Genomic DNA, 12,978 nt, shown 5'->3' on the forward strand with positions numbered 1-12,978 from the left:
AGCTCCTTTAGAAGCTGACGACAGCACCAGTTACAGATGTGTACAGATTGTGTGTGTGTGTGTGTGTGTGTGTGTGACACACCTGAGCCTGAGTTAAAACCTGTCACCACCTCTAAGTGATGAAGTGTGGTTGGTCCTTGGGGCTCCACACGGAATCAGGAAATCTCATTTCACTTCACACCAAGCACAAATCCACGTGTTCCTCCTGCACTACGCTGCACTGGTGATAAACGTCAAAACCAAACTTTAATAAAAAACTTTTGAGGTTAAATCCTAAAGGTTCATCCAAGGTAACATTAGTGAATTATCTGAAACGTTCTCTTTGTCCAAACACTCCTCAGTGTTTCCTCTGTAATCGTACACAGCAGCAGCAGCAACGAGGAGCTCTGAACCCGTGTTTAGAGGCGGTCACTGGAATGCCCGACCTTAAAAACACCACCACCCTGTTACCAAGCGTCACTTCTCCTCCGTCTGCACGCAAGACTGGAATGAAATGAGCTGGACTTTACACGTGTGGCTCATTACCTTCAAACACGTATTTCAAGCATCAGCTGGTGTGTTCATAAACATCTGGATTACTGAGCACCAGACCCTAAAACCCACACACGCCCCCTCAGATGGAACATTTTTTAAAATTATTTCACTTTATTCTGCACAGTAAACCTTTGAAATTATGCTTCTGAGCATCTTTTTAGGGTTGATAAAAAGTTAGAGAGCAACAATCTGCTCATAAAGGTGTAAAATCGACAAATTTAGGAGACAGAAAAGGTTATATAAACCCTATGATACATCATTAAATCAATTCAATTTAAAGTGTTTTAAATTCTACTGAAAGTAAATGTAAAAAATATTTTATTTATTATAATTTTTCATTTATATTTTTCATTACTAACGCTATTAGGATTAATTATTATTATAATTATCAATACAATATATATATTAAATAATAATAAATAAAAATGAATGTGAAAAAGTTTTTTGTTTTAATTATTAATGCTAGTCATATTAACATTCATATTATTATAAATATCAATACATTAAAAAATATGTTATTAATAATAATAATAATAATAATACATGTGAAAAAATATTATAACTTTTATATTTATATTTTTCATTATTAATGCTTGTCATATTGACATTCATGTTATTATGAATATCAATACATTTAATATATATACTGTATATATATATATATATATATATATATATATACACGTTGATCAAAAACGTATCATATATTTTTATTATTAATGCTAGTCTTATTAACATTCATAATATAAATATCAGTACATAAAAAATATGTTAGTAAAATAAATGTGGAAAAAATTGCTATTAATTATTTTATTATTATTATTTGTTTTTTGTCTCTAATGCTAGTCATATTGACATTCATATTATAAATATCAATACATAAAAAAATTCATATTATAAATAAATATATATATATATATATATATATATATATATATATATATATATATACTGTATGTGTGTTAATTAATAAAATAAATGCTAAAATAAGGCTAAATGTTGATATAAATTATCAAAATTAATATAAATTTGCATCAAAGTTTAATTATTCAGCTTTCATGTGATTGTTAGTATCACTTTAAGCTTGACTGGCTGTGTACGAGAACAAAATGAGCCCCAGTAAGGACTACTTTACAAATATTGACCTGCAAAACAAGATGTGTTAAACATTTGTTAACATCTAAATAAAAATCTTATCGAACACTCACTTTAAATGGCGTATCGAACCCATTAACTATCCCTCCGACCATGATCAGTCCGTCGTCTCCGATCCCCATGCCGTGATAAACCCAGTCCACGCTCTCCAGCAGAGAACAGTCCATGTACACAGCCAGACGCTTAGCGGACACGCTGATGGAGACGTGATGCCACTTTCCATCTGACAGGCCGCTGACTGGAAACCTGCACACACACATACACACCCGTATTTACTAGGGGTGTAAGAAACAATCGATTCAGCAATTATCATAACGATTCAAGGAATTTCAAAATCAATTTTTTTTTGTCATGTTTTTTGATGGAAAAAACATTTATTTGTGCTAACATATGAATAGCATGTAACCAGTGGTATGAAGAGTGAAAAATATATCCTACTCAAGTAAGTACTGTTACTTGATTGGAATTGTACTGAAGTGAAAGTACATCATACATAAAATACTCAAGTACAAGAACTTAACAGAATCAGAATCTATTGTAGAAGCACAAGTTAAACTTTTTTTTTTAAATGTAATTTGCCAGTTTGATAAACATGCCACTTTTTTATATTGGTCCATGAGTTACAGTTAGTTACCATTTATTTATCCTTCCATTTTGTACTTGTAAAAGTGAAATTTGTTAGTATTTATATAGTGACGATATATGGCGACGTACAGTACATCATGTTGTTTAGTATTGGGATATATCATATCTTGACATGCAGATCGTGATCAATTGTATCATATCGTCAGATTCATGGCAATGAACACCCCTAGTCATTAAGGGCGTAAGTCCAAAAAGACATGCAGTGTTTTTGGCTGTGTGCTATTCTCCCCCTGTACTTAAGTCAGTCGCTGCGCGCCTTCATCCCAGTTACGCATTGTGGGTGGAGCAGCCCTGAAATGTGGCCATTCCCATTCAAATCTGGTTTTACGCGCATTCTCCGGTGTGCGTAAGTCCTTCTCCTCTGACGTTCTTCTAACCCTGGAATAAGTGCAGCGCCCCGATAAGGTGAAACATTATATTGCACTAGAAATATGGACTTCGTTACATTTAAAGCCACAAGGACTTGTCACGCAGCAGCAGCAGCTGTGATCACTCAGCTGCTGCTGTGTGATTAATTAAAACTCTGACAGACAGACTTCTGTCCACATTGGTCACAGTGATTCAACCATTTTCATACTATGTCCAACGTAAAGTCACTGTTTGATCCACTACAGAGTAAAACAAGTTGTCATATGCAGATGAGGATGGACCAGAAACTGTTCCCACGCATATTAATGAGGCTCAGCTCAGGTGGTTTTAAACGATTTATATTTAAAACTGCGTATTATGGAAGCCAATAGTTCTGTTTCACTGCAAACATCCCTCTGTATTAAAGCAGGGTGCTCTGAGGCCAGGTTATTTCCTCTTATCTCCAGCATCTAACTCTGTCAAGCTTTACAGCGATGATGATGATCAAGGGGAGAGATTTTAACTGTCTACCTTACGCGCGGTGGGCGTGTCAGCAGCCTGGACCGGAAAATATGTGTAGGAACGAAGCGCGTAACTGCAGGCGTGCAAAAAAGCACTTAAGTCCAGACGGGAGAATAGAGCCTACATGAACCTAGAATACGTGTGTCAAACTCAAGGCCCGGGGGCCAAATCTGGCTCGTTTAGACCATCCATTTCAGGCCTACAGGAGGAAGTTAAAAAGACAGAATAAATTACCAAAAATTTCAATTGTAGACAAATTTTATGAAACTCAACAATATTTGGAGGATCGCAATTTGCCCATGCTTTTGTTATATGTCTGCAGTCATTTTAAATCTCAACATTGTTGGGGCGGTGTGTAGCTCAGTGGGTTGAGTGCCCGCCCCATGTACGGAGGCTGTAGTTCCTCACCTGCAGCGGGTCCAGGTTCGATTCCCGGCCTGGGACCCTTTCCTGCGTGTCATTCCCTGCTCTCCCCTACCCCCTTCCTGTCAAGCAACTGTCATATAAAGCCCACTAGAGCCAAAAAAAAAAAAAAAAAAGAACTCCATTTTTCTGAAAATATTTTACATAATTCCCCCAAATGAAACACAATTTGGTCAAAAAAACAATGAAATTCAAAAGAGAAAATCCTGCAGGGACTGATATATCTGTCACTTATTGTCTGGCTATTGTCGGCGGCTTACTGTACATACTTTATGTACAATTTATACGTCGTGTGAAGTGCAAACTTGGGGACATTAATATTGAAATTGCTCGTTTTCCCGCCTAAAATCTTTGGCTCTCTTAAGACCAAACTACTTTGTATTTGGCCCCTGAACTGAAATGAGTTTGACAGATTTCACAGACACTTTGTGAAACTTCTCACCCATGAAACAATCCAAAACAAATATACTCATGTTTCTCTGATGTGCAGGAAACCCAAGCAACACTATCAACAATAGTTGCTATAGCGTCAGGCCTTTGTGTGATTAGTTCAACCGTCCAGATGTTTGGGGTATATTGTCTATACAGGCCGTCGACGTTTGGCCAAAGAAACATGAAACCTAAAGACCACCTGTCAGCCTGTGATATACGACGTCGTTTCAAGGCCAAAAAACAAGGATAAAGTCGCTGATTCAGCAGTGAAATCTGTGTTTTATCAAAAGCAGATTTAACGTAATACGAGGAAGTCATTTTTTTTAAATGTATAAGTGAACTCATTCTTTTCTTGACCTGCTTATTTCTGTTCTGGGTCACTGGGATCTGCACTGGGAACCAGTCCATTAGAGGGCAAACCCCCAAAGACAGACAGACAGTTGACTACTACAGGCAATGTGGAGACTCCAATTAAGCTGACATCGATATCTGGAGTTTCTGTGAAATCTTTGTTTATGTATCATTCATTTGAAATGTGAAAAAATACTGGTGTTTTACTATGGTCTACTGCCGGTGGTCTTTCATATACATTAATTAATATAAATCCCTCCTTCGTCCTTAGACCCCTATACAAATTCAAGAAAGTGCCGACCTCGCCAAGCCAATAGGCTTCCACCTCATGGAACGAGCCACTGTCAATCAAAGTGAATTTGTGTGCACCGTCACAACAGCAAACAGGTATCAATGAGCAGCGTAGCGTCATGGAAGAGCACTCCGAAACTTCAGTTACCCATTCCACGACTGCCAACTTATAAAATTTCTACTAAAAAAGAAAAAAAAAGTCCGGGTACAAAGCTTGTGGATCAAAATCTGCTTTTCAAAGGTGGAGGGACTTGTGGCTTTTGGTGACATTTCTCATGGACAGGTAATAAACATGTTTTAATCAAAAGTTATGGCACTAACAATAAATCTGTAGTTTTTGTAGTTATGCAACTTTGTATTTGTAGTGCATAGTACGCCATTTCTAACACAGCTGTGCTGTTGTTTGTGACAACATGTTAGAAACAAATCTTTTTCACACACTTTGAATAAATATTAGTTTTATGTGGAATACGTAATATTTTCACAGAAAAAATAGAAATTAAGTGTTGGACATTGGCAGGAAGCTAATACTGAACATCTCGACTGAAAATCTCAATCCAGTCCAAGAGATGAGCAACATCACAGTGTAATCAATCAAACCTGCTGCCAACAACTGTAATATAATCCATGAATCACTGGGTCAGGGCTTTTTCTTTCCTCAATGTTTTTAAAATGTGCTGAAACTCTGGAGTAAAACCAGGAATGGATGATCTGTTCAGCCTTTTGCTTCGACAATACTCTCCTTATCTGATCTGTATTAATAACCAAGGTGAACGAAAGCCAACCTTAAGCCGACCTGTTAAAGCAGCTGTAAGAGCAGAATTAAATCCATTAGCCAAAGATCAGCGTGTCTTCATCTACTGTGATGTATTGTTCTGTGGTTCCTCAGCAGCTGATTCATAAATCACACACACACACACACACACACACACACGACTGTCCTCCCACTGATCTACATTCATTTCAGTGACGGAGCAAGAACGGGCACGAACACAACTGACTGAAGCTCTCATTATCACAACATCTGGATTTTTGGGACGAGTGATGAACGATCCTTTAAATGTCTCTCACATGTTGACTTTGACGCTAAAAGTTTGAATTTCAATACATTTCAAGTCGTTTATTTATATTTACACAGCTGAAAGGCAGCGCAGCAAATAAAACAGGTGACGTTATCTCATCTTTGATCAAGTTCTTTGTCAGCTAATGGATTATATTGAAAATAAAGAATAAAGAAATGCCAAACTTGATGATTTGTGTTGCATTATTGGAATAGTAAGTTCAATATTAAGTTAAAAGACAAAAATCTAGTTTAAAAACAGAATTTAAGTGCAGTTCTACTAAAAAAGGATTATATTACTAACATTTGATTCATTTTCATTTGAATTTCCCTCACTCGACCAAAAAAAAAGAAAAAAAAAAAAAAAGGCTTACAATGTTTATTGTAAAATTGTATTATTTATTATTATCATTGTATTTACCATACTTGATTCTTCATGTTTTTTTTCCACATAATAAACCCAGATCTTTATGAGTCCCGACTGTTTATGGTAAATCTCCATTCTGTAACAGGCGAGTCAATAAATAAAATTTCCAATACAATACACAAAGTAACTCCAAAAACATAAAAAACAGTAAAATGCACAAAATGTCAAAAAAAGGACACAAAGTAACAACAAAAACACACAAAAATATTCTAAAAAAACAAAATGACTCCAAAAGCACAAAACGCATACAAAAAAATAAAAAATAAAACATTTATGCAAAAACTAAAAAAAAAAATCTGAAAATTACTAAAAACAAACAAAATGACTAGAAACTCATTCAAAAACAATAAAACCACACAGGAAGAGAACAAAGACAAAACTGTGTTCTTTCCTGTTTTAATGTGTTCATTAATTAATCCTGTTTAATGTATTAATTTTTTAACGCAAAAATCGACAACAAAAATTCCGAAAATGACAAAAATACACAAACAAAACTATCAAAAAATAACAAGAAAACACACAAAAAGACAATGTAGACAAAATCTGTTTTCTTGTTCTCTACTCTATTAAAGGTGCAATAGGTAACTCTTATAAAAGTGACTTTTTGTCCTATTTGCTAAAACTGTCACTATGTAAAGACAGCATTACATGAAACTAGTAATCTAAAAAAACAGGCTCATTTAGTCCCGCCTACTGCTCCAACTGCAAATTACCAGAATCCACCGCGACCAAGCAAAAAGAACCAATCAGGACCAGGATTGTGTTTGATGGACTGTCTGACAGCTGTCGATCACAGCTTCCGCCCCCTTCCTCCTCAGCTAGCGTTAGCATCAACAGCTTACACGGCGTTCACACCAAACGCGACTATAGCGACTGCAGTAACTTCAATCGTCCGTGATGAGTCGCTTGAACACAGTGGTGCTTTTTGGTCGCTCATCACTTCATCGCTCCAGTGATGTCATTACCAGGGAACAGTGTGTGTGTGTGTGTGTGTGTGTGTGTGTGTGTGTGTGTAGAGCTGGTGACAGGGGATAGAGAGGGTTGATCGCTTCTTCTCTGGCTGTATTATTACAGTACTTACTACCAGCGCTACTTTTACAGTTTAAATCAGGGGTCTGCAACCTGCGGCTCTGGAGCACTTTGACTCTTGTGCAATGGCTCCCTACAGCTTTAAAAAAATATTGAAATAAAGAGTTATTTTCTTACAGACGTTATTAATGATTAATGACAAATAAAATCAAAATATAACAAATTATTAACCTAGAAATAAATCCTTGTGCAATGACTCAGCACCTTCCTACTTCACCTCCTGCAACATCTACAGACCATCAACTTTCCTGTGGCTAACCTTAAGTTTTAAATCCCTGGTAAGAAAACTAAACCAACAAAAACACTATTCTGGAAGAAAATAGAGATTTTAATTGTGTGGGGAACAGATTAATTTAACCGGTTATATATGCATGATTTCTGTGTGGCAAGAAATGAGCAATTAGCATGTATTGAGCACATGATCATGCACTATCAAATTCAAGTTACTTTTAGAGGCACTTTAACTCATTGCCTGCCAATATTTGGTTTAGGAACGTTGACAGCCAAAGAAGTCTGAAGACGTTAATTGTGTTTTTCGGCTGGGGTTGCTAGGAGACAGTGTGACGAATCTCTCCTGTGAATACCTAACTTGTACCATGGTGTAGTGACCAACTGGTGACATGTAGGTGGCAGCAGAGCACCTTTGGTTGAGAGATCACCCGTGATGGGCAGAGCTCAGAGGGAGAGGAAAAGAGTTTACAAGACAGAAAATGGTGCTACGAGTTCACAGAAGCTCACACTCGACCAGAGCATGTGTGGAACTAAAGCGAGCAAGCGGTAAGACTCGGCATGTCTGGGATGAGGAGGAAGTTGCGTGTGTGGGACAATGACGGGGGAGAGACTTGGAGGATGACCAAAATATAGAAAGAAATCCATTCAACTCTGACGTAGAAAGCAGAATAATAATGCTGCCATCAAAAGCCTGGTCTCAGTGTTGTTTTTGTAGTTTTATAGAAGGAAACAAATGTTGAGGTGTCAGTCAAGCAAAGAAAATTGCCTCAAAGTCACTAATAGGTTTTTTCAGAAAAAGCCGTTTTTCGCAGCTTTTTGTCACAAACTGGTGATTTGTGTGAAACTTGCCTCTATTCAACTGCTGATTACAGAAGAACGAAACAAGCTAAAAACAAATTTATTTTTTCTGATGAAATTAACTCACTCAGTGCCATTGACAGCTTCTTTCCATCCCAGATTTTGTTCATAGCCATAGCAGGGGATATCATAGCACAAAAATATAATGCTGTCATGGAGTTTCTCAAACCAAAAACAGGAATCTTACCCTTTTCAAGCATTGATGCCATTGCATTGATTCTGGCCATGCTGGAAACACAAACAGGAAGTTGATGCATCAAACTTCCTGCATTACCACGTGGTGGCGCTGCAAGGCTTGCCGAGTGGTGAAGTCACTTGCGCGCTACTGCATGTAGTTTGCTGTTGTACTTGATTTGGCTTTTTAGAGATTGATTTGACCAAAAAAAAAAAAAAATTAGGATGGGCGTTTTTAAATAGGCTCGGTCGCGTCACGGGAAGCATAACTATTATTTTTTTGGCCTAATTAACAGACGTGGTATATACTGACTCATAATTAACAGACGTGTTATATACTGACTCATAATTAACAGACGTGTTATATACTGACTCATAATTAACAGACGTGTTATATACTGACTCATAATTAACAGACGTGTTATATACTGACTCATAATTAACAGACGTGTTATATACTGACTCATAATTAACAGACGTGTTATATACTGACTCATAATTAACAGACGTGTTATATACTGACTCATAATTAACAGACGTGTTATATACTGACTCATAATTAACAGACGTGTTATATACTGACTCATAATTAACAGACGTGGTATATACTGACTCATAATTAACAGACGTGTTATATACTGACTCATAATTAACAGACGTGTTATATACTGACTCATAATTAACAGACGTGTTATATACTGACTCATAATTAACAGACGTGTTATATACTGACTCATAATTAACAGACGTGTTATATACTGACTCATAATTAACAGACGTGTTATATACTGACTCATAATTAACAGACGTGTTATATACTGACTCATAATTAACAGACGTGTTATATACTGACTCATAATTAACAGACGCGTTATATACTGACTCATAGTGTCTCTGCTGCGTCCCAATGAAGACGAGGGCAGACGCTGTGATCCTCAGCTGCAGCAGAATGTGTCGGTCCGGTCCGATGACGGTGAAGACGCTTCGCTCTTCACTTTGACGACTCCTCAGCTGAACAAGTAAACTGAACTCATCTTCAAACCTACACACACACACACACACACTCAGCATTAAACCATTAAATACCCACTGCTCAATGACAGGAAGAACAAGGCATACCCAGCGATGAAGAGCCGTCTGACAGGAAGTGTGAGCGTGGAGTACTGACCCACGTGGAGGACTGGACACTTCCCTTCATCCACAGTAATGGAGGCGTTGCTGCTGTTGGACACCTGAGGAAAAAGCTCCTGGAGAAGGTTCACCTCCTCTGGACGGGACACAAAAGTGACAAAGTGAGGACAACTTTCAGTTTATCAAACATCAGAAAAGAAAATGGAACATTTTCTCTAAAGTGGACAAAAGGAATTAAAATAAAGATAAACTGTACTATTAAAACATGTCAGGAAGTCATTACATTCAAAAACCTTTTTTGAAACCTGAGATTTAAATATTTATGGTTTTGCCTGGTAAATAGACAATTTATTTGATTTTTTTTTTAATATGGCTTCATTTTAAAGCTTATGTTGCATTTCAAGCTACAGTATGTCCCTATAGCTTCTCTCAGCAGGATTCCAACTCTCTCTCTCTCTCTTAAAGCAAACTACCTTTACCTCACCAACACTCACAAGATTTGCAGAGACACCATACTTCCAGCAGAGGTCAAAGTAATGGATTACAAGTACTCACGTTACTGTAGTTGAGTTACTTTTTTATATATATATATATATAATGACAAGACAATCAAATTATAGCTGACCAATCAGATTAAATGTAATGTAAACAGCAATGAATGCTGGTTATTTTCTCAGTTTGAGTTCATAAATGTAGCTATACTTTATTTATTTTGAATGGAATTAATTGATGTAATTTTATTTAAAAAAAAATAATTACACATTTTGACAAACCTTTTCTTTTATACAGATGCCTTTGTGGAAAATAAATAAAGTTCCTATTGTGCAAGATTTGTAAATTTGGTAATTTCTCCCTTTTTTGCAAAATATGTTTGTTTTTTTTAAAATTCAGGTGTTTCCATTACCATTTTTACTGAGCTATTTAGATTTTGCACATTTTCAATGATAATGGAACAGCTACTGAGGCCGAGAGTAGGTACAGCCAAACTTTTGAGACTTTAGGTTGGTTCTTCTTCTGTTGCGCAATTCTTCTTGACAATGTAATTGGTGAAGCAACACTGCACCCAGTAGTTCATGTCTGGTACTGCAGCAAAAACAACGCAGAAAGCGGCCACCGGCCTGATGTTATCATGAATTTACAAAATTTTAATGAGTCAACGCACTTTTTTGTCGTCAACATTATCGATGTTACTAATCATTTTTTCATTACTGTATGTTACACACATTGTGGTTGGCACGCATTGGCACTACATCAGATGGATGGATTTTTTGTATCGATAGAGGTCATACCAGGTTTAGAGACATCAGCTGGGACATGGTTAAAGGAACCACGGCATGTCAAAAGATCAGGATGAGATCATTGATTACCTCAATGGATGGGCCAAACAAATGCCATCATTACTGCTGCTCACTGCAGCTGATATTGTTTTCTTTAGATTAAATGTGTCAAACTCAGTCACGTATTTACAATAATCTATGAAACACTGAGTGCTTTGTGGAATTGCATTAGCAGCAGTGCTAACACATGCTCTAGTTGATTTACTAACTATTGTCTATTAAACAGACAAAACAACAGCAGCAACGTACAGTATTTATCACGTTAGCTTCAAATGATTATGTAATCTGAGCATCTGCCAGGACACACAGATCAATGTGATTTATCGGAGGCAATTGTTAAAGCTGATATCCGGAGTTTCTGAGAAACATCTCGATGTCCCGCCCTAAACAGCTGCACTTCCTCCCCCTGCCTCTCCCAATCTACCAGAAGCCACGCCTCTACTTTTCTGCACGCACATTGCGGAAGATAACAAGGTTGCATTGATATAGGTCTATGGGTCAGAGAAGAGCCAAAATCATATTTAGCCGTTAGCTGTTGTGACACGTGGCCTTGTTTCTGTGCACATTTCTGCATTCACTTTGGCAGTCTCAAAAACAGGAAGTCGAAGCTTATTGGCTGGATGATCACGGCGCTCATTTCCATTTGTATAGGGGTCTATAGGACATATACATTGATGTACATGAATGACCACCATCAGTAGATCATAGTAAAAGACTAGTTAAGACATTTTTTTGCATTTCAGAAGAATCATACATAAACATAGATTTTTTCGAAACTCCGGATATCATCTTAACTGTCACAGCTTTACTCACAGATGGCTGCAGTTATTGTTGAAGGAGGAGACATAGGCAAAACCAAAGAAGACTGATACAGTTCTATTTGCCAAGTCAGCATTTCTGGGATAAATGAATTAAATGTTTCATTTCACCTTTAGCATTCATCCGTCATGTGCTTCTCATTTTCCCCACAACATTGACTTTCCCACAGACAGCCATCCCTATGGTGTTTCTGTTGGATTCACACCTCCAACCTTCCATTTACACCAATTTAGCGCTCTTTATTTAGGATGTTGTGGACACATTATGTAAGCAAAAATGGAATGGATTTTCAACTAAAAGCTTTAAGTTGTCCTGAAGCATAACATTGTATTCAGTCTTTCAAACCACACACTCATCTGTTGTAATGAGGGATCAGAAGAATTGCTGATGTTGAATTATCCTAATGAGTGGTGATTTATGGCCTCGGGAGCTGGAACACGTTCTCATACAATTACTGATGGTCTTTATTAAGTTTTGTGAGCGCATTCATGAGAGCTTCACATGTGCCAACCCTGTTCCCTACAGGAGGAGACCGTGGTTCTTTTTTTTCCTTCTCAAAGTGGTGTAATCAAAGGATCTAACCATTACGATGATGATGATGGAGGAGGAGGAGGAGGAAGGACTGCCAATCATGCATGTTCTGTCTCATGAAAAACTAAAACAGATGTTTAGATCCTGCTAATGTGTGAACAGTGACGACTTTTAGGAGAACCTCAACATGAATGTTTGAGTCATAAAGACACAGCCATAATTATACAGTAAAGCTTTGACAACACTTTATATTGAAAGGACGCCTTATATCAATCCAAAAAATACCAAAAACAGCAACACACAAGATTAAATGAATTAATGAAAAATATACAAGACTGCAAAAATAACTCAGAAACCCACAAAACGACTCATAACACACCAAGCAACAAAACTATACAGAATGACAGAAAACAATGCAAAACGACAACAAAAATCACTCCAAAAACACATGAAACAACAATACAAACACAAAACAACAATACATTGAACAACAACAAAAATATACAAAAATAACAAAAGCACACAAACCAGCAGAAATATACTAAACAACAACAAAGCCTTTGTGGTTTTCTTTATTAATGATCAGATTGGTTCTCATTCTAAATGATGACATGAATTTT

General features: G+C 36.9%; 1 protein-coding gene across 1 annotated transcript in view; it reads right to left on the minus strand.

The window, feature by feature from the left end:
• Nucleotides 1–12,978, minus strand: part of LOC114473668 (collagen alpha-1(I) chain) — a 155,955-nt gene that overhangs the window by 101,883 nt on the left and 41,094 nt on the right. The window contains exons 2-4 of the mRNA XM_028463432.1: nt 9,660–9,807; nt 9,424–9,582; nt 1,743–1,935 (exon numbers count right to left, since the gene is read on the minus strand). Coding sequence (XP_028319233.1) covers nt 1,743–1,935; nt 9,424–9,582; nt 9,660–9,807 — 500 coding nt within the window. The remainder of the gene's footprint in view (nt 1–1,742; nt 1,936–9,423; nt 9,583–9,659; nt 9,808–12,978) is intronic.

Source organism: Gouania willdenowi, chromosome 12 (assembly GCF_900634775.1).
Source record: "Gouania willdenowi chromosome 12, fGouWil2.1, whole genome shotgun sequence".
Taxonomy (NCBI): domain Eukaryota; kingdom Metazoa; phylum Chordata; class Actinopteri; order Blenniiformes; family Gobiesocidae; genus Gouania; species Gouania willdenowi.